The sequence below is a fragment of the Melanostigma gelatinosum genome, assembly GCF_949748355.1.
Source record: "Melanostigma gelatinosum genome assembly, chromosome: 12".
NCBI classification, from domain to species: Eukaryota; Metazoa; Chordata; class Actinopteri; order Perciformes; family Zoarcidae; genus Melanostigma; species Melanostigma gelatinosum.
Genome location: NC_136645.1, coordinates 8964418 through 8987403, shown reverse-complemented (window position 1 = coordinate 8987403; position 22986 = coordinate 8964418). Strand labels below are relative to the sequence as shown.

General features: G+C 41.4%; 1 protein-coding gene across 1 annotated transcript; it reads right to left on the bottom strand.

Annotated features, from left to right (window-relative positions):
- Positions 1 to 137: 137 nt before the first annotated feature.
- LOC306785578 (receptor-type tyrosine-protein phosphatase epsilon-like) lies at positions 138 to 22457 on the bottom strand. The gene is made up of 20 exons (XM_079279999.1): positions 22272 to 22457; positions 10645 to 10716; positions 10018 to 10114; positions 9453 to 9526; positions 8880 to 9016; positions 8620 to 8710; positions 8388 to 8464; positions 8268 to 8304; positions 8078 to 8175; positions 7374 to 7493; positions 6253 to 6416; positions 5312 to 5447; positions 4964 to 5113; positions 4480 to 4573; positions 4034 to 4110; positions 3759 to 3893; positions 3416 to 3541; positions 3094 to 3245; positions 2004 to 2139; positions 138 to 1887 (listed from the first exon to the last, which is right to left on the bottom strand). Exons 2-20 carry the CDS (start codon positions 10709 to 10711, stop codon positions 1813 to 1815), a joined length of 2043 nt encoding a protein of 680 aa, XP_079136125.1. The 5' UTR covers positions 10712 to 10716; positions 22272 to 22457; the 3' UTR covers positions 138 to 1812.
- Between the last annotated feature and the right edge of the window lie 529 nt (positions 22458 to 22986).

Sequence of the window (22986 nt, the reverse complement as noted above, 5' to 3'; positions counted from 1 at the left end):
CATTAAATTGAAACCTGTCATTTCTTTCCATCTATAATTTATTTGAATCAGCTTTTAGCAAACAAACAGATCAAATCCATACAGATTCAAAAGGCAGAAACATCATTGAAACAAGATGTTTGTGCATTTATGTTACATCGGCTGGAAGGCCTCACTGCCATTATTTCTTCTTCGGTCAGCATGGCAAGACATTGAACTGAAATCAACAACGCAGTTCACATTGGAGATGAGTAATGACCACAACAAGAATTTATGGACAGTAAATAAACAAAACGATTGTGTCATGTATGAACCCATTTTACGATTTAATGGAAGTACAAACACAGTAGAAAGTTTTTTTTCCCCAAACTTAAGACTTCCAAGCTCACTGTTCTACAAAGAATTAAGCAGAAGCCTTGCAAAAATAGATGCTTTTGATTTTGTAGCAATGTGGGGTTTTCCTTGTTTAAATATGAATATCAAAACGTCAAAATGCCTGTGCATGCATATTTCATATTTTGGCTGAGCACCGGCTCTTGATATCAGTGCTTTTTACACTCCCAGAAAAGGTTCAACTGCATCTCTTATCTTTTATTCAAACACAAATTTCTGCAGGCTTTTTCTTCTCAATTTCTCATACATTTATTTGCAACAACTAATATTAACCTCTTTAATGTACATTTTGTTGGCCTTATATACCTTATAATATTCTAAGAACAATGAATTGATGATCCATACAGGACTCCACCATTCAAAAACAATGCACTTTTTTTTATAAATGTGTCTATTATATTAAATTAAACACAAACATCTGGCTCATCTGTATTAAAATTGTGTCACTTGGTGACAAGTTTTTCATGATTAGAATTGTCTTTCTAATCAATATGGCACTGCTTTATGCAAACATGCAAAAGTGTGTACAGTCTGCTTGCTAATGTGAATACAAATGGATGGAGGTGATGCTTGGCTGTAAAACGCTTAAAAGAATGATACGTTCAGATGTAGTAACACATTTTTTTCTGCCTTCTTCCAATGTGGGCTAATGTCATTTTGCAGCGTCAGGCGCCAATCCACTATGTAATATTGCCACAGGCAACACAAGAAAGTTGATGAAGTTGAATATGATTGCAACAGGCAGCAGCTGTTAAGTTATTCACAGACAGAAGTGAGGACATTTGCAGCATCGAACAGAATGAATCTTGAGTTTTGTTGTTTTTGTTTGAGCTCAAAGTAGATCATAAATACTATTCAGATGTCACATGTCAGACAGGACATACTCTTTCAGCAAAAGCAGTAATTATTTTCAGCCTACTTATCAAACGCACAATTTATTCTCCTCATATCGCTCAAAACATGTTCAGAGGGCAGCAGAAAATATACGACTAATGTAAACCACAGTCATTGTGGTCAGTAAGAAAATAAAGCAGAAATAAAAAAAGAAATGCATGGACTCTACAACACATTAGTGATGCATTTCAGGTCGTGAGCAATGCATAATATATATTTCTCTACACATTATTTATGTTTCAACAATTCCTTTATTGACCTTAATAATGTTGCAACATATGCAAGTTGCTAAAACGTACCCAACCCACCCATTAATAAACCACGATCATTTCTATTTCTCTGACTTTGGGATACTTGAAGATCAAGCAATCCTAAAAGAGACGGACTCTCCTGGAGCACAGATGTTTTCAATTATATTACAGTATGTTACAATTATTTTTTTTTAGATCTGTAATCAAGCGCAAAATGTAAAAAGAGCTTGCTTTAGAAAACAACATTCAGAGGGAAAAAAAAGAATAAATTTGACGGAACAGAATCTGACGGGTATCATTTAAAATTGGCGTAGTCAGAGAAAATGTCAACAAAATCCTGAACCACTCTGTAGCAGAAGTCGTATTGCTCCTGAAAGGGAAAGCAGAAGGGAAAGTGTCACTGTGCATATATGTGCAGAAATGATTCCAAACACAAATGTGAATAAGCTGCACAGACGGTTTGATATTATCTTGTTTCCCACCTACCACAGTCTGAACCATGTGTGGTCTCTGCATGCGTAAACTCTTGACGGTCTGAAAAACGTCCAGGAGGCCTTCAGCTTTCACCCTCTCCAGAATGTTACTGAGGGCGATGAAGGTACCGGTCCGACCCGCACCAGCGCTGAAACATGAAGGACAACACTATCAGCAGCCACATAATGCCGACACTGGACAGCCTTGGAAAATGGTAGTAGGACAAGAACATTAAGAATTCAAACCGCTTCTCAGTTTCTGAACAAAACTGCTGCAATGAAACTCTTGTAATCTTTGCAGCACGTCCTTTTTTTTTCCAATTTGAATGAGAAAGTTTGCAAAGGAAAAGGTGACCTTTGTGTAATAGTCCTAATAATTATCCTCACTTAAAGAGAGGCTAATCCAAATGCTAACACCAATCAGTTTGGAAGCTCAGTGTTTGACTGAGTCAATGTTTACAATGACGGTGGGATGGAGAAAGAAAGACGGGGAGCGAGTGCGAGAGTGATGTGCGATTCGGAAGAGAAGTGTAGAGAGACGTTGGGGATTGCAGCGGGTTAGCCCCATTTCCCAGGGGCAGAGGAAAAGCTTTAAAAAGCCCTTCTTAGACAAGTGGTGATGAAGGAATAGAAGAGAGTGATGACACCATTTCCTGTCGTTAGCTCATCTTATCAGATTAATCATAGTGGGAGTCAGAGGAGATTTCACTTTGAGAGGTTTTAATTGACTGTGAATCAGTGGATTGGATCAATCCCACAGGGGCATGCTGCTTCAGAATCACTTCACCTGAAGCTAGGTTCTGATCAAAGCTTTCACAGCTAAGTCTTTATAAGGGATCACATAAGTGGTTGCGGCATAGAACACCAGGTCTACTGAGGCAAAATGTAGAATTTACTGAAACAGACAATTGTAGGAAAGAAAAAGAAATGTATCTGTAAAAATGTAGTTCCGTCCAATATCGCAATGAGAGATTCGGGTTATCGGGTGGTAAACGCATGGTGAAAATGAAAGGAGTTGAATTAACAGCATGAGTGGACAGCCAGATAATTTTCATCTGAGGATGCACATTACGTTGCAGAATTGTCAAACTGAAGTTCCTCACCTGCAGTGCACAATTATGGGACGGTTTCCAGACTGCTGCTGCTGCCTCTGCACAGCGGCAATAATGTCAATCATCCCTCTTCCCTCGGCTGGTATTCCGATCTCAGGCCATCCGTGGAAGTGGAAGTGTCGGACATGTTGTGACTGCTTTTCCTGGTGAGATGGAGAGCTCACTCGGTTATTTTAATGCAGCTAAAAATGGTGGATATAATGACATTTCATGAACTTTAAAACTGACAGCACAACGAAGACAGGGAGGCAAATATGTCAATTTAAAATGTCTATTTTACCGCTTTTAAATGCTGTAATAAAACGTTACGCACTGGTCTGTATGTGAGCACCATGTCTTTGAGAGTGAAGGTTTCACACTGTGTGTCTCCAGTCAGCTCCACAGTATAATCTCCAAATGTTACACTGCCCTCTGATGGCCAATACTGGAAACACTTTTCCTGTTTGGAAAGGTCAGATGGAAATACAATTAGGCTTCATTTGACAGATTTATGTCCGATTCTTGTTTTTACATTTTCAGAGTGCACCGCAAACACCATACCAAACGATTAAATACACACACAGACTGTCAGGAATAAGAAATCAGTCAAATATGATCATGAAATAACAGAATAGAAAAAGATGGTTTGAATGTGCAACTGAAGCACCGTACTGTACCTGCTCCCTCTCTTTGAGTTCGGTGAGCATAACGATTGAATGACACCTCCACTCCCACACCATCCTCCAGAAGTCCTCCACTGTGTGAGACAGTGGGCCCTGGGTTGCGATAAAATAGTCCTTCTGCCTGTAGCCCTGCAGGGCAGATCATCCGGTAAACAACACATGAGAGTGCAGCAAACATAATATTTTGCATTGTTTGTAAAGGAAACAATGAGCTTTATATATATATTTCTATGGGAAATCTATACAGGAGGTCGTGAGGGAGTGCTTACATCAATAAAGGAGGCATTGATGTAGTCGGTGAACTCCTGTCCTCTTCTCACTGAGAGTATTACTCGGTTGAAATCATCTGCAAGAGAAAAAAAGAAAATCAAACTTTCCACAAGTGATTCCTAATAAAATAAAAGTTTGAAGAGGATGATGGAAATAAAAAAAAACAGTGAAGTAAAACTTTAGCTGTGCTATTAAGGCCAAATACGCCAGAACCTATATCAGTTTTCACTGTAAAAACGCTGTAGCGAGGCTTTCCATTCCCTCTCTACTGCCTACTTTAAGTCATGATACAAGCCCTATTTAAATGCCATTGATCACACAGACAAGATCTGACTCGCCAGATATCTGTGTACGGCATCTATTAAATCACCAGCAGCGTGATGCTTTGATGTTACTTGGATGTGATGTATTATGAAAGTGTTCGGAGTATCGGAGTAGTCCTTACACGGAATGATCTGAAGCACGCGGTTCTTCTTCATGTTGGCAGGAAGGTTCCCAGTTCTCATGTTCTCCTTCATTATGCGGACGTTGGTCAGCTTCTGACGGGAGAGAAACACGAGCGGATTGACATGATCCAAAGGTTTGTTTTCATCAGTGCGGGGCGCCGCGGACAATATTTAATAAAAGAAAATGCAACAACTAAAAACACAGAGGATGGAAGAAACATTTTGCATTTGTGAAAAAGAAAAAGGAAGAAAAATAACAAGAAGAAGAGGCAGAAGATGAAGAAGAATATCAAGAAGAGGCAAAAGAAGGGCAATAGGTAATAATTCCATTTAGTGTGTAGGGAACTGTGAGTGGCAAAAATACCGGCAAGAGTGGCACCCTGGGCAGGTTTTTCATGAAAATATACCTATGCAGAGGACAGGGTGATGGGGACGATTAATTACTGACTGAAATGTTCCAAGAGTGAGCGTCTTTCTTCCTACCCTGAACTCCTCTTCCAGGCCCAGCCTGTCGTGGGGAGCTCTGGTGTTGTGAAGCATCTGCAGATGGCCCTCCAGAGAGCACACATCTAGCTCTGTGTCTCCATACAGATAGTACTCCAACAGAGCCTGGTAGATGAAGGAGTACTGCATCTGAGGGGGAAGACGGGAGGAAGTCAAGGAGACGAGGAGGTAGAAGTAGTAGCTTTAGTTTGCCAAACTATTTCCTTCTATTTTTGTATATCACAGACGTGGTTGTTCTCCACTTCCTCGCCCGTTTCTGCCACGACTCGAGCAGCGAGTTGAGCCGTCAGTCCAAGGTACAACAGGTCGGAGAGGGTCAACACTTACATCTGTCTGGGTGAGCTGACAGCGCTGTTCCCGTATTCTGCTCACAGAGCTGAAGACATCCACCCTCTGTTCCATGTGCATCATGTCGATCATGCTGTCAATGACAATGAACGTCCCCGTCCTGCCCACCCCGGCACTGTGGAAACACGGACAAGAAGAAGGCACAAGGTGTTCTCTGCTACAGAATAAAAACTCAATAGCACGTTGTATCCATATTGTACAAATAGAACCGCAGCAATAAAACAACACACAATACAGAATAATGGACAATGAGGTATTGATACAAAAACTCTTGTGCATTCTTCTTTGTACATTGCCATGCTGTCCCTTTCTTCTTAACATAGATGTCAATTGTGGACAGCCTCAAGCATGTGTAAAAGTGCTTCAACCTCTGTAGCCCAAAAACACTCCTAATAGATTTACAAGGGTCATTTCAGCAAACGGCACCACTGGGAGCAGAGCTGGGATTCCACAGCGGGGCGTTGAAGCCTCCTCAACGGGCCCCATTCAAGAACAACAGTCCCCGAGCACCTGTTGCAGCAGTTGCTACAATCGGCTGCTGATTTCTTCGGTGAGGCTTTACACTGATTGGCCTGGCAAACGTATGCCGGACCATATTTATTGATGCTCCACAATTGACCGACACGAAAGTTCATCTCCAACATAACAGAACTTTATGAAATAATAACATAACACGATGATATTATAAAGAAGTTAACCTTTACCTCTTATTCCACAAAAAAAAGAAGAAAAAAAGAAGCGCTGTTAAGAACTGTTCATGTTTTCAAATACCATATTTTAGTTTTGCTCATAGACTTATTGCAAAACAGGATATTCATCATTCAAAACGTGTTTCCTTCTCCTTAATAATGACTTGAATCGACTCTTATGCTATTTTAGCTCGTCTTTTCGGCTGGCTTCTGTTACAGTACACATTTTACCTGCAGTGCACAACAATGGGTCCAGCGTAGGATGGATTGACAGCCTTGACCTTCTTGAGGAATTTCAGCATGCCGATGGGTGAGAATGGCACCCCGAAGTCCGGCCAGCTCGTGAAGTGGAGCTGGGTGACCAGCCGGGGAGCTCGGGGGCCGTCGCTGCCCTGCTGTGAAGCACAGACACACACAAAGTCAAAAGCTGTTCATGAATAACGTTCCCTGTGCAGACCAGATCAGTCTACAAGATACTTTTACCTCCTGGAAAAGAAACTTCACATGAACTGAAACATTTGAAAAAATAAAATTGTCATTTTTCTACTTGTGACAGAATAGGATTGTTAAACATGTGTACTGGTTTGCCTCGCTCTCGTGTCTCGCGAATGCTCTCTCAAGAGAGCGTTATTCTCCTGAAAATGTGGTTGTTCTGTGTTCAGAGAGCTGAATGTAAAAGCACTCCGTCTGTTCAGCTTGTACTGCAGCGCGACGGCACCGTTTTCACAGAGTCAGAGACGATGTCTGCACTCCTCTGGCTTCAAATGGAAAGGGGAACAAAGTGAATTTTGCAATCTGAAGGCTTCTCGGTACACCGAGATGGCACTCGGCAGTCAAAAAACACAGGATGAGAAATACAGATACTGTGAGTGTATCAAGCTCTAAAGATGAGACATTTGTACAGTGTTTACTCAAAGTTAAATACACCTCCATATTAATCATTTCCTGCAGTCTATTGCATATATCCTTTAATATTCCTTAATGTGTTTCCATACTGGTTTTCATTTCTGTATTATATTTTGCATCCTATTATATCTTTCTAAAATGTCTCCACGGGGAACATACTTTTTTACACCATCTCAATGCTACTTTGTTTCATGTTTAATTTTTAATAAGAATCTAGCTATTATGATTATGGCGTTTTATAGCAATTAACAAGTATAGAGCAATATTGAAAAAGCACACTATTATTTTCAGTGCGCGATAAAAGCATTGTTTCTTAGCTCGTCTTTGTGATAAATGTTTCCTAATTCCTGCCGTACAGTATGATTATCATTTCTACTGATGTGCTGTGAGGTAAGTCATGCATCCTCATTAACATTCTGATATGTAGATCCACATATTTTACTTACATATTGAACACAAAATTTTCTGATGGTGTAGTCCACCAGTACAGTGAAGTCCTCAATCGCCACCCTGATGTTCCCGTACATCCAGCAGCCTTTTTCTGGCCAATACTGGTAACATTTGTCCTTGTAAGAGAATCAAAAACATAAAGAAATTCATGTCTATATGAAGAACACACGTTGGTATTGTCATTGTAACTTACAAATCAAATGGTTATAAATCACCTTCTATTGTATATATCGTATAAGTGCCCGTATAGAAATGTGTATTTCACAATCCAATCCAAAGGCAATCAGAGACTTTGTGCGACTCTGTCAGTCAATACGATCTTCACGGTGACGTTTCAACTCATTAACTAGATTCTCAAACTAATTATCACGAAGCCTCTTAGGATCTTATCAACAATTATTCCGCCATTGATCCCCAATGCCTCTATTCTGCCCTATCAAACCTGCAGTTGAGCTCTCAATTGATCATCCCTTTGAGGCTGTATTTGATCCGATGCTAAGTAATCTGCTGGGTGACACTTTGTATAGATTATCAGTTGGGAGTAGGGTCAAACAAATCATGCCCATGACTTTGGGTCATGAGAATACAAAGGGGTTTCAGTAATGGTGCACTGGAGCCGTATAGATTGTATGGGTTCATTCTGTAACACCCAGCCCTGCTTTGTAACATGAGTGTGGAGGGAGAACACTCTGAGACAAACCTCTTTCCTTTCCTTCAGATTTGTCAGCATTACTATAGTTGCTGTTTTCTGTTCCCAAATCATCCGCCAGAAGTCGGCCACTGTTTCAAGCTTTGGGCCTGAAGCAGAATAAAGAAAATAGTCATAAGCTCGACGACTTGCATGTTCAAAATTGCTTTAATACTAAAACCAAGCTGAAATGTACATTTACCTTGAGCTGCAATGAATTTGTTCTTCTCTTTAAAACCCTGTGTAGCAAAAACCCAGAATATTAATAACAATGTAGTAAGAAACCATCTGCAATAAAAGCTTAATTGCAACTAAGACTCACATCAATGTAAGATGCGTTTATGTAGTCTGAACACAGATGTCCATCAAGATGACTTAACAACACTCTTGAATGATCATCTGTGGAAGAGAGAAGGAAAAAAATAAAAAAAAGTAAATGAAGTAGGTTTTCATTCAGCCCACATCACCTTTCCTTACGATTTAGAGATCAATAAAATGGCAAGTCTAAAGGTTACATTGATATTGTCTGCTGCAGAATATAGATCCTCACTCACATGGTAAAATGTTTGGGTATCTGTTTTTCTCTCTGTTGTGCTCCCTGCTCGCCTCCTCAAAGGACCCGTGGTGGTAGTAACACGGCAGCGACTATAAAGAGAGAACCCCCAATCCTCATGAGATAAAAAATAAAGCCACGGGTACACAGCCTTCTAACATAACATTTTATTGCTATTTTCTGTACTTGTTCTATGCTTGCAGGACAGAGATCTTAGTCAGACTGTAGAGCAAAGTCAACACCGCACAAACTCGCGCTTACATTGAACTCCTCTCTGAAGAGCTTGCCGTCGTCGGCGGAGCGTATCCGGTACTCCTCCTCCAGCGAGTCCAGAGGGATGGGGAAGTACCTCTTGGATGGCGAGGGAGATCTGGGAAGGAGGACCACTGTCTGCTCTCCTGTGTTTAAAGGAATATATGGCGGTCAGAGAGCTAATGTTTCCCAATAGAGAACATTACAAGCTGTCATAGCACCTGCAAAAACAAGCCTGATGGCCATTAAGATTTCCTACTTTTGTGGGTACATGACAGAAATGATTTCTTGAGTCATAAACATGCCGCTGCTGCTGCTGCACATAACTGTCTAAACTCAGAATGTGGCCTTTCCGTTAATTTATTTATTTTCTACTTGAAGTGAAAGAATATACGGCTCCCTACGTGCTAGGAAAACCAAGGGCCTTCAAAACCTTTCCAGCTACCTTGGACTTCGGATCGTGAAACTTTCCTAGTCTATAAAGAATGTAAACCTACACTTAAACTACAAAGAAATAAAAAGTTAAAGGCTGTATTATGTTTTCATGCACTGGTGGTTATATTGAGCACAGCACAACAGTACCTTGTTCCTCCAAGAAGCCATTTGGAATCTTTTTATCCACCGAGGTAACTAGAGCTTTCCCGTGGTTTTTCAACCTGCAGTAATGACCGAGTGAGAAGCAGAGAAAGCAAAACCATCAGAGAACATAAAGGGCAGATATCTGTATTGAAGAGGCAAAAAAAAAAAAAAGGCCATCCCCTATGTCTAGAACAGAGCTTTTAAGCGCATAAGGTGAGCAAACAACAAATACCAAAACCAATATCAACCAATTGAGGGAGGCAAAGCTGTTCCTCCTCACGTCGTCGACAGGAAAAGGAGGTCTGAGCTGGCTGGTCAGGGAATGAGTGTCTGTGACCTGACCTTGCTGTGTTTGTTTGCTGTCTTGCTTGAGGTGCAGCTGTTTACCCACAAGCCACTGCTCACCGCCTGTTTCCAAACCACCCCCACCCGATTGCCCTGACCTGACGCACTCACTCTCATGCGCACACAGGCTGAAAGGGAGAGGGCAAGAGAGAAAAGAGGAAGCAGAGACTCCCTCTAAGACAAATAGGTGAATGTGTGTGTGTGTGTGTGCAGGTTTATTCACCTCAGACAGTAGATCGTCAGCAAGACAATGATGATTAGAAGCAGGGAAATGACCAGTGTTGAGGGCAGCACATGAGCACCCTGATGGGTGGGGTTTCCTGGATAGAACACAGAGATCACAATCGTAAAAATATCACAATAGAGTCAAACAAATGGATAATATAAGGTATAGTTTGATGTTTTGGGAAGTAAAAATGTGTTTTTCTCTTGACATCTGTCCATTTAATATGAAGCATGTTAATTATTGAGCTGGAGAGGTGCTGATAGATGTTCTACCTTTGGAACATTTCCATTCTTTGACTGAAGCTAAAAGCTGCTCGCTGTAGCTTCAACAAGCTTTTCATCTCTTTCATATTTTACATAATATGAAGTATTCCTTTAAAGCAAGACTATGTAAAAAAAAACTGTAATGCTGACCACTGTCGCCATAATTGATGGGATGAGTAATAAAGAGTCAAAGTCGGCGAACTGCAATATATGTCTCAAATTTGCATTCGCTACTGTATAAGGTAAAAGCAGCAAAATATCAGAATGCATCAAAGTGTGCAACGGTGTGATTTAATGCTAATAGATTATTTTCCTGTGTTAATGGTATTCATTAATATTATCAAGTCATTTCAACGATTACCTGCCGTTTGGTTTTCATGAGATGAATTATTCACAGCAATCGAGATCCCAATCAGAAACAACACCATTGTCACTGTGGATACAAAAAAAGAAAGAAAACACAACAGTTACTGAAAACATCAAACCCTGTATTTCTCCACAAAGTCCACTAGAAGGCGCCTAACAACAGGAAATGCATCTGCAGCGTGGCGAAGCATGCAGAGGGCATGAAAAGGAGAGCTCCGCTTTGATGAGGCTTGAGAGTGATGTCTGTCTCTCTGCTGAGCAGTTAAAGTCCTTGTGGGAAATCTGCTTGCAGTCTTGTCCTGCCGGGCTGACATGAAAGAGCAGCAGCATATCAAAATAACCCAATATTCAGACATCAAACCAGAGAGGAGGCTTTAACCCTCAGGTGACAGTAACCATATCCCCCGTGGACCCTGTGGATTTGACACTTGAGTTGAGCTCAACGTGGTATTTGTTGGAAGTCATCTCATTTTGCTGCGCTGTCTTTGATGTACGGCACTGTGAAGACCGGCAAAGCATCCTGCGCAGTGACAATAAGACATGCACGCTGCTCCTCAATAGTAGCTGTTTTTAAATACAGTGGACATCCTGTTAATATGTAAAGAGTGTAAAGATTAGCATATGTATACTGGTTATACAGTGTTGTTTCCTCTTTTACTGCAGCTTTTCTCCCTCCATCACACCGCCTCCCTTTCCCTCCCTCTGCAGTGAACTCTCATTTTATTCTAAAACCGCATTCTCCCTTTTCAGTTTTATTTTATTGCTGGAAGCTATTAGGGATTTATTTGGGGCAGAGCTCCGCGAGTGTGTTTCAAAAAGGAAAAAGATATGTCAAGTTACTCGCAACTACACCAGAATTAAAACGATTCGGACACATTATCCTTGTGTCTTATTGTCTTCAAAATGGAGCTGCCAATTTCTCCAAACTCACATCCATTTCCCCCGTCCTCCAAATGAGAGGGTAAGAAATCACAGAATAAATTGGGCAAACGGGGCAAATCTGCCTAAATGGGCTTTGATGGAATAAATGAGCGGCGCAAGAAGTGAGTGTCCTAATTTATCCTCTGTTCCGAGTCCCCTCCTCGTTATAGAGGCCACAAGACTGGATGGAATAATTCATTGTGTCAATTTAGTTCATCCAGAAAGGGTCATCTAGGGGCCTAATTTGTGATGTTTTGAGAGAATTTCTTGCACATAACCCCAGGGGGCTTCATATAAGTATATCTCCAAAAGCTTTTGGAGAAAACAGAGCCGAATAATGCTCTAACAATGTGCTTAAAACAAAATTGATGTTGAAACTTATAAAGTATTATTGGGCATCAAATTAGGGGCTCTGTGTTTTGAACGTTGTACAGTCTCTCTCTCTCTCTGCAGTAATACAGAACACCAAGGCCGCTGACATGCATGCACACATACATTTGCACAATGTTCAATCAGGGTGGCACCAGCTGGACAAAACTCTGTTTATTTAATGTGCACAGCCCAGTCACGGGTCTATTTTTACACTAATAATCATTGGACGAACTCATTTACACCCATGTAACATAGCTGTGTGCAACACACACACGCACACTGCCTTTTGTCACTTCACATGTATAAATGCCTGCACATACGTCCCACAGCCAAAGGCTATGTGTTGCATATGTGCCGCACTCTGTTGGAGGAGCCAATTCTCTCCCCTGTGTTAACAAGCTGACAGTGTCGGCACCTGTCCCCCCCCCCCCCCTCTACCCCACTGGGCAAGTCACATTCACTCACGCAGACCCATCCTACAGCCCGATGCTGCAAGGCATGCTGTGCGTATGGGTCACTGCTCAGGTCGCTGCATATCCGTGATCTCCCGGCAGCTACAGTATGTCCGGCGTTCAGCCAGGATACGAATGAACAGGAGGGAAATATAAAAATAAAGTATCAAATACACTGTCATTTCAAATGACTCTGTTCACTGAAAAAAAGACAACTCGGATATGGACTGAATATTTTGCTGTATAAAGTAAAATATGACAGATACATTATGTATTGCAGTGTGGCCCTCTGACCAACAGAGGGAATTGACAACACAACTTGAAAGGCTGTTAAGCAGAGCATGGGAATGCACCAGTGTAGGTACTTATTCATGTGTTTATGGAATGTACTTATTGTCACTTTATTAAAAAAAGCATTGGCCAAATGAGTGTAATTTGTCACTTCTTTTTAAGACCAAAGGAAAACCTGATTTTTTTCTATTCATGGTGATTGTTGGTCTTCTGTGTCAACGCAAGAAAAGTCAAAAGTCCTTCATAATAAACAATATTTAGCTCTTCAGGTAAGCCTTGAATTGTGTACGCTTTAGGTGATAAACCAGCAGTTGACTCTGACAGGAGATGACCTACACTGTTGTATCTTATTCAAATAAATCTGCATATATCTTAATGAAACTTACCATGACTCATGACACATTTTTTTATGGCTCATGCCATTTACAACACACTATTTATATATCTTAATTAGCAAATGACGTCATCTGACCCTGAAAGGATTTGCTGGAGAGACCCAATTTAAACAAGGAAAAAAAAAAGGTGCTTTGCTATAATTGGCCTCGCCATCCCCACCAGATCCCTGCTTTCCTGTCTGTTTAATGAAATACTAACAACAAGGTGATAACGTCAACCTCCTGCACCTGCTTGACATAAATGTTCACAGGGAATCAAATTAATATTTTGAGCACGAATATGAACTATTGAACATCGATCCGCTTTGCTTTTTGTGAACAGAGACGAGATGAAGATCGGCACACTACTGTGCATTAAATGTGACACAGCTGTAAAGAAACTTCACATGGTTCAAATTCCAAGACTCACAGCACCCTAAAATGAATCTGGTCTGCTTCACCTCAGCTCTCACGTGAAAGCGAGATTCACAGAAAATAGACGTCAGAGACGGAAACACCAACTCCAGAAATGTTTCTTTTCCTTTTTGCCAGACCTGCAGCGCGTCCACTCGGGTTTATCATGCATTCAAACCAAACTGTGCAGGGGGAAGGTGATGTATTATCCATTTGCAACAAGAAACATAAAAATATAACGGACCCAGGTGAGACTTTATCCCCATGCTGTTTTTAAAATGACTGCACTTAACCTCAAATATGTGACCAGAACACAGATTTTCCTGAGCAATAACCCCCCAAAAAATCTGTTATATCAACGCAATAAGTCAGAGTGGTGAGAAAATGTTTTTCTTTGAACGTTTGTTCAGAATTATAAATACTGTATTGAAACATAATCATATGACTCCATGCTGACCTCCTGGCCTCAGTTAAACATCAATATAAATATTTAATAATCATATAAATAATGGAATTTCTGCACACTTCACTTCGAACAATACAGTCTTGTTTCATACAAGCTTCCGATTTCTCAACTGCATAGCTACCAGAAGAAATATCTTCAATAATGGTGGCTTTAAACATATATCTTATTAGATTCCAATCGATCCACTGGTAGTTACAGTAGCTTCAAGGTGATTCGTGTCATATTCCATCTCTGTTGATGTGCGGAACGTTTTTAAGACCGCATACTGATTTCTGCACAATAAATTGCAGCCGTGTATTTGTGGGCAATCTATTTCAGCTTCCCAGCCGGAATCTCAATGAGTAGCTGGCTCAGCAATCTTTATATCTTATCCTGAAGAAATGTATGGATGAAACATGGAAAATGCAATGGTGGGTTGTATAGTCTACCGTTGATGCAGCTTCTATCTAACACCACATCTAGCCATTAGCGAAGCCAACGGATGAGTTATACAGTATGTCATCTTATCATTTGTAATGGTATTGTTTGTTGTGAATGCAGGTAAAATGATCTCGTGTGCACTTCCATTGACTACACAGTTCAACATGATGCTCAGCACAGTGCAACAAAACAAGACTAAGAGTCAACAGCCACGCTGAGGCTACGTTCAGGCACAGAAGTTATTTCAGCTAAAAGCTAAATCCACACGCTAACATGGTCACAATGACAATGTTAACATGTTGATGTCTAGCAGCCGGTGTAGTTTAAACGTGTACTTTGTTGCACATATGTTTAGCATTGCAGCATGCTAACAATTCCTGATCAGTGCTAAGCACAAAAGCACAGCTGAGGTTGATTGGTCATCAACTTTAAAGTATTGGACGGGGCTGGATTTAAAAGTTGACCTGGTGATGGAACTAGATGGAAAAAAAAAAAAAATCAGGGAGCCACCAACGTTCTCCAAGATAATCCATTCAATATTTGCTGCAATGTTTCGGTCTGGACCAAAGTGGTGGATGAACTGACCGACAGACAGACACCTTATCAAATGATGCAATATTGCATCACCACACCACAGTCCAACATTGCATGTTGGTTAATGTGTTTTAAACCACAGTACTGTGGGTATTGGAACATGTTGCATAAGTAATCAAACAGGAGCTTCACTGACCTGACCTTGCTAAAAGCTATTGAAATTCCCATTGATTTGAAAAATACATGCTTTCTACATTATTCAACGTGTTCCATCAGTGACACTGTGTGGACATTCATGGATATTTGCCAGATGTAATGCTCATTGAACTATGATTTAAACCGGAACAATAGGACCACTATTGCTATTTGAGTGACTTAAAATTCATAGTGAGACATACAGAACACTGGTAAAAATATGAATATCACTTAGACGGCAGAATGGTAGTTTGCGTCATAATAAAGGTAACGGATGTTCTCTTCACAGGGGTATCTCAAACAGAAACTAAATATATGAAATCATGTCTCAGATTCTTCACAAATCAATGCAGCCTCGAGAAGACAGGTCCACATTTTGTGCTTGGCGCAAAATGGATGGCATGTCTTGTACACAAAAAGATAAAAGATCTTTTTTTTTTGTTTCCAGGGAGAGGAGGAACAAAGGCAGAGAAGAAAAAAAAAAAAGGTATTCCAGAAACAGCCATTGTCAAGTGCCAAGGAAAAGGATGGGACGAGAGCACGAACACACGTCAGTAAAGGGTTGCAGCAGAGAGAAGAACGATGACGGAGGAGATGAGACGAGAGGGGAGAGGAAGTTGGAGCTGGAGGAGATAAATGTCTAGATTCTGGGTTTGGAGATAACAGCCATAACGGTAGACATCCAACATCCTACATATCACAACACTCCCTATAAAGAAGACATAATGCCAAACACTGGGAATGTATCTTTATCTCGTCTTCTCAACCCTGTGTACATGACTCCGAACACAATATCTGCTGCATAGTTAAAGGAGACACTGTGATTATTCGATTATTTCCCATTAATGGATTGAATTTCAATTGACCTGCTTTGTGGTCAGATGGATGAATGAAAGGCTTACACTTCCAAGCAAAGCCAGTATGATCAGTTGACCCGTCGGTCCATAGCGGCCATGTGATCCCAGTTCCTTTCTTGGTTGGATTTATTGAGGTTTTCTACCCTCAGTCCTTCTCCTCCTCACATCCTCAGATATCGATTACAGTGCTGGATGAAGAGATGACTGAGGTATGTCGTTTTGAAAGCTTTCGATTGGGATCAAGGCACCGAGGAACATGGGAACCTGGGAAATTAAGCAAAAGGCGATAGAGAGTAATGGATAAAAGTTCAACCAATCCCAAATACTATTCTGCTTGTATCATTGTCAAGCCGGGAAAACAAAGCAGATTTTCTGTGACTTCACTATTTGGGGCTGACTCAAAGAAAAAGAAAAACCTCGTAATGCATGAATAGACAACATGAGTGGGATGAGTGGGAGTTTGCATCTGTGCACAGCATGTCTGAGAGAATGACTGCATTTAATCAACTGGGTGTGGACATACCATCATCTGTACTGTACATGCTGAATGTCGGTGTACTGTTTACTGCAACATCCTCTGTTGCAACTTGCGGAAACCCACTGTTGCAAAGCAAAAACATTAACGAGCGATATAGCCAACCATGCAAAACTAATTCTTCCCAAATGAGTCTTCCCAGAACATGTGTGTGGTGCACACCAGGAGCTTGCACACATGCACCACTTGCGTCTAACAATTTAATTGTAAGAACCAGCTTTTAACTTAATAACAGTAACAGGAGAATGGTGTTCACAAACATTGTAGCCCAATTAAAGCTACACGTTTCCACATATGTCCATGAATACGGCTGTACAAGGAAAGCATTGCATGAAATATGTTGGATTTAATATTTCATTATTTACACAAAGACTTGACTGTGGTCTTATTCTATCGCCGTGCTCCAGTCTGAGACAGAAAGCGTGCCCCCGTTGCCCTTCACTCCTACTCTCCCAGAGTCCCACTGCCCACAGGTGTGACACACAAAGCACATATTGTTAGCACTTGGCCGCTGAGACCCAGCCGAGTAGAAAGCAGAGGAGAAGAGGTGAATTAGTCACTCGATGCAGCTGGGAGAGCTTACTCAGAGCCGGGATGGGGAAAATGAATGAACAAGGTATGGAAAACACCTTGTTTCCCCGTCCTGTGGGAGCTGTGCTCAACTTTTCCAAATGTTGCAAAGTCTTTGGCAAGAAAAACATGTTTGCAAAAAACTTGCAAAAAACAGTTGATTCTTTCAATTGTTAGAAAGAAAGCCAGTTTTCACTGTAATGAGGTCATCCATTTACCCACCACAATACATTTAGCTGGTGAGTACTTATTGTAGCTTAGTTTATGTACTTTAATAATATGAATGCTTTACTGTTGGTATCACTTTAAAGGGTTCATTCTTAACTTTCATTAATGTCTAGTCTGTCTGATACATAACAAGGCACAGTTGAGCTTCCCCAAAATCTCAATGAAATGTTTTTTTTCCACAACTACAGGCAACAGGAACATGGAGCAGGGTCAGTGCAGGTAAGGCAGAACTGAACAGCTCACGAGACAATCAAAAGGACCAACAAAAACTGAACCGAAAGCGAGGACTTAAATACAACTAATCTGACGAGAGAATGAAGTGCAGGCGGAGAGGGGGGGGGGGGGGGGGGGGGGGAGAAGCCCAGATGAGGAGAATGAGCTGACGAGGCAGGAGAAAGGAAATGGTGCTGATTGGACCTTTTCACAGCAGCCATTAGACATGTCACTGCAGAGTAAACACAGGTGTAATTAACAACATTAATAATGGCCTGCTCCATTTAGGCCCTTGTGTTGTGAATGTTGGCTCACTGGAATGGCTGTGACAGACCATAAGAAGGGGACGATAATTATTTGATCAATTACACCTGTGTTTACGTTGCTGTGACTGTGAAAAGGGCCTAGAGGGGGGGGGGGAGGGGAGGGGAGGGAGCTGATTGGCTGGGGAGGAATAACAAGGCTAATTCAGTGCAGGTGTGTAGGTGGGCAACAGAAGGGAAGGCAGAACAGAAAACCCAAAACAACTCAGTCCAGTCCACAAAAAGTCTAAAGGCATCTGGAGACAGTGCCAGACTGTGACAGTGTAGGATGGTTTTTCTCTTTACATTTGAAATCTTTTTTATCTTTGCCTTGAGTTTAATTAAACCTGTAGTCATTCAGCGGCGATAAGCAAAACTAAATGAGCTAAATGTTTTAGAAAGTCAGTTTACGTGCCTGTGATTTACATCAGATCATAGATATACGACAGCCCACATCGCACTTAGAAAAGGGAAAGCGTAATAATCACCTAATTGATGGAGCAGAGGTATCCTAACTTTAAGTCCTTCGTGTGGGCCATGCAGATCCAACACCTTAGTGTAACTCTAAGAGCGTCTTTAAAGACCTGCTTGAAATGTTCCTTCAAGGTAACGTGTCTCAAATATGGCAACGCATGATTGGCCGGCAGAAATGACGCTGTTCTCTGGATGTGAGCACTTTTCAGCCCCCAGGTTGAACTCCATGCTTAGTTGTAACACTGCAGGTTTCAGAAAAGTTTAGTGGTATGACAATTTTCATAAAAAATAGAGAATGTGCTACACTGAAGTAATAATACGCTTAGAAGAATTAGGCTTGGCTTTTTGCAAATATATATATATATATATATATATATATATATATATATATTCAGGTTAAAAAGCCTGAACTAAATCTATAAGTTATTTATCCTGTATTTGGCTTTCATGAAACCATCCTCATCTTTTCAAACAGAGTATTGTTCTCCTTTCAGCCCTGCACAGTCAGTCCTAAGAAGGAGACATGCTCACGGCATACGATTACTGCAGGCACAAGCGCTTCTTTTCTGTGCCGCTCTGCCCATTGACTAAGAGGGGAAACATGCAGGCCATTAAAGTTTTATGGGAGTGCAGTCGTCATCACCCAGCACTCTGTGGTTCAATCATTAATTCATACCAAAACAGGCAGCAAGACACAAAGTACTGTAGCTAAGCACGGCTCTGAGGTAAAGTTGTATCTTTTGATTACATAATAAAGAATTAAATATAACTATTCTCTTTTTTTTTTACTGTATTTTAATTGTGATTTGCATCGACATTTGAAATGCATGCACAAATCTGATGGCGCTCTTCACACAACCCCTTATTTGATGACTTCAATGAATCTAGCTGTTCATGCTATTCACATGCTGCATTCCTGACACATAAATCCATAAATATTGATGGCATCTACCCCAGAGGCGCACGTGGTTTCCTGAGATGATAAATCCACAGTTTCATTTGTAATGGGGTAAACTATAGACCTCCAGAGAGCATAGATGCAGTAACCTTCATTCAAAGCGCTCAACGTGTTGCGCAAGTTGAGGCTGTGTTTTGCCAGACAAGTTGGAAAATTTGATTTCACACTTGTGCACAAGCTCGGATTGAGTTGAGTATATATCTATATATCTACACATTTGTGTGTTTGTTTCAATCTGCGAGTGTGCCGGCTGACAACTTGCCTGGACAACGAGACAAAATGCTGCTTTTTAGAGCATGAGATAAAGACATACCACGCTGGAAAACCTGACACAATTGTGTCTTTTGCAAAATAAAATACATTGAAAAGACCCTTCTTAGCGCTCAAGATTTGCCACTTAGAGACTTCATATAACTTCCTACTCGCATGAACCTTACATTACTGGTCAGCTGAGCGTGTCAGATGCAGAGTCTCCGACACCCACGCTTAGAAATAAGTGGTTATTGCCAAGGGACACAGCTGAGGAATCGTATCTTTATGACCTCGTATCGGAGGATGAGTAGAGTAATCGCCAACTCAAGTTTGAGGACATTGAAAATGACACTTCTGGGGCACAGTGTAGGTGAAACGGGGACAAAGATAATAATCATGGCAATTACAGCTTCACCACTCGCTCTACTGCAGCTCAACCAAGGGTAACACGTTTGTTCCCCGTCACTGGAGTTCAGTGGAATGAAACCGAACTGGGAAACAAGCAAACCGTGCTACAGCAGTCCAATCATGACTGTTACGTATTTGAATGTACAGTGTAAACACATTGTGAGGTGTTATATTTGAAACTATCTTGAGGCTTCAGTCAGACTTTATGAAGCGTCTCTTTGTGTTTCAGTGCAGAAGACGAGTCGAGCTGTCTGACGAGTGACTCGTCAGACAGTTCAGATCAGGAGAGTAAGAAGGATAATTACCCAGGCACCTAATGGAAAATGCATTCGCCCAAATGAACCTCTGATAAGCCCACATGACTGAATGTTCTAGCCACAATAAAGAAGGGTGATCCAGATAATACACTGTTGAAATATAAATCAGTTTGGATAAAAGTTTTCCCATACTGTACAAATCCTCTCTGGCTTAAATATTTCTGCGTGAAGCATAAACTCTCCAAAACATCTTCATCTGTGTGAGTGCACTTAGACATGAACAGGGAGAGATCGCTAAATAGAAAGCTCTATGGTAAAGCGTCCATTGACTGCTTGGTTGAAATGAAGATACTGCTTTTTAAGAGGGCATTATAAGAATTACACGTCAAGGTCTCAGCTTTTAAAGCAGTCACTCACACACTGATATTAGCAGTTATCTTCCACCTCCACACCCTCAACTCCCCCCCCCCCCAACTGCTCTTTCTCCTTTCTCCTTTCAGCCCAGGTGTTCAACACTAATCTCTTACCTGACGACACCAGTGAAGCACTGAATAAGCTTTGATGACCGTCATGTGATAACGCATCAATGGTAACCTCTGAATTATCCCCCAAGCAGATGGACGTCATTGTATGAAAGATATCATGTTGACTCGCGTCTTTTTACATGGGCCGTTGTCATAGCAGTGTTCTGTCAAATATGTCACACTCACAGCTGTACGCTAAACCAGTTTAGAACACATCATTCTCACCTGAGGATATTGAAAAGTCATCATGGAGAAATGAATTAGCATGTGTCTAACTGTAGCTTGTGTATTGCCCAGGTGAAAAAGATGCGGGCGATGTAGCCCAAAATTCAGACCACGGATGAGCAATCTGAGGTAATTCTAAAATGAATGGCGGCTTTTATCAGGTAATTTAATCAGGGATGGAACTTAAGGTGAAGTTATTGAGAATGAGGTTATTGTAAATGACGGATATTCACGATTCATGTGTGAATGCATGGCACTTCCACCGTTTTCCCTGAAACCATTCTGGCACCTTATTGTCCCCTAACGATCATACTTAGGTCAGAGTATATGAACTACTAACCAATTATAGCTATGAAAATTAACTTATTCCCGTCAATGACCAGATTCACGTCAGTCAGTCATTGTCATTAGTGCCACAATAAACATTGTACAAATGTGAGAGACAGAGAATGTATCGACTGTATATTTTATTTTGAAGCCAAAAATGACCTTAAATGTGGCCTTTGTTTCAAAATAAAATGAACTGACACATTGTTAAAGGGCTGCGTCCTCCTAGTCAATGAGTTGAATAAGAGGGGGTCATTTTGGTCTGAGTCGACCAAGATCTGTTTAGTCCATTCGTGTTTTTTTTATGTTTTTTTCATGCTGAATGAAACTTATGAGCACATCTCTGATAAACACAAGATGTAAAGTGGAGAATCTCGGTTTTATAGATCTTTTGATAAAATAAACGAATGGATTAGCCGACAAAATCCTGTGAGTGTTAAAGGACTAAGAATGTCTTTGGTTGAAGACAGTAAGTTATATCAGAAAACAACCCATATTGTGCAAGCTGTAGCAGCCAGGATGCTTGTTGAGTCCGCACTGAACAGGCCTTTCTACTACGCTACATGTGTACTCGCACCTTTCCTGTCTAGACGAGTGAGAATGCTGCAAATCCAATGCGACCCTTCCCCATCAAATTTGATCGAAATTTCTCAGATGATTCCACATTGAAGGTAAACACAGTTGGGAGAAGAGGAGATACTGCCATGATGGAGCATCCTGGTGGTCGCGAGGCGTGTGGATTTGCTCCACGAACCCATATTTACTGTAGTCCATGTTGTCTGTGTTCCGGAATGGCAGCGTAAACGGAATATGAATCCCCATTCCCTGTGGCCTGCACACTGTTTCCCTATCTCTGGAGATTTGTGATAGCTGAAGCATTCTCTGCTTTTAGCGAAATGCAATGTGGGCTTATTACGAGAGCGATGCATGGAGGTTAATACACACCATCTACACTGAGTAGGCCTGCCGGCGAGGTTAAAAAAAACAGGAAACAGGCGATGTTTACGCGTGAAAACGCAGAGGGTTTTCAGGTGTTTGTTTTTTTCCTCTTACCGTGGTACTCTGCGATGACCTCGCCTCACGCGGCGCAGCGGCTGATGATGTCGGCGCGTGTCTCTCCCTGCACGGACCCGACGCGCTGTCTCTTGCGTTACGTCCTTTGGAGAATAACACAACAAAAAAACATGAAGTTGTCGAATCATCTGACCGGAGACGAATAACGCGTCTATGTTTCCCTGATGATCATGTTTCCAGCAGTTTATCTCCGAGGATGCGCTTCCCCCCCCCACCCCTCGCCTGCCTGCCTGCCTGCCTGCCCACCCGCCTCTCTGAGCGGAGCCGTGTTATGGCAGCCGGAGTGGAGACTGGAGACCCTCCCTCCGGGCGCAAAGCAGTGTATCAGGTGGACACTCAGCATCCCTCACATTTCTGCATCACTGGACGATAAAAGGGCAGGCCTGTGCATAAAATGCTCGTTTGTTCTTGTTTTTCCTCCCTTACGACAGCTTTAAGCTTGACATTTAAGCATGTGACGTTTGTTCAATACATTGAGCGATGCTTGAAGTTATAACATTCCTGCGGTGTTCTCACATTGACCTTATCAAACTTTAGTTTTTTTCTTTATTTCTATGCTTTTTTGTGTGTTGTTTTTTTTGGGGGGGGGGGGGGGGGGGTTATGTAATATGATGTTACAAACGTGCATGTTCTGTGGCCTATTTTTTGAAAAAGAGACTTTTGTTCATGTGTTTTTGTGTGTGTGTCTATGCGT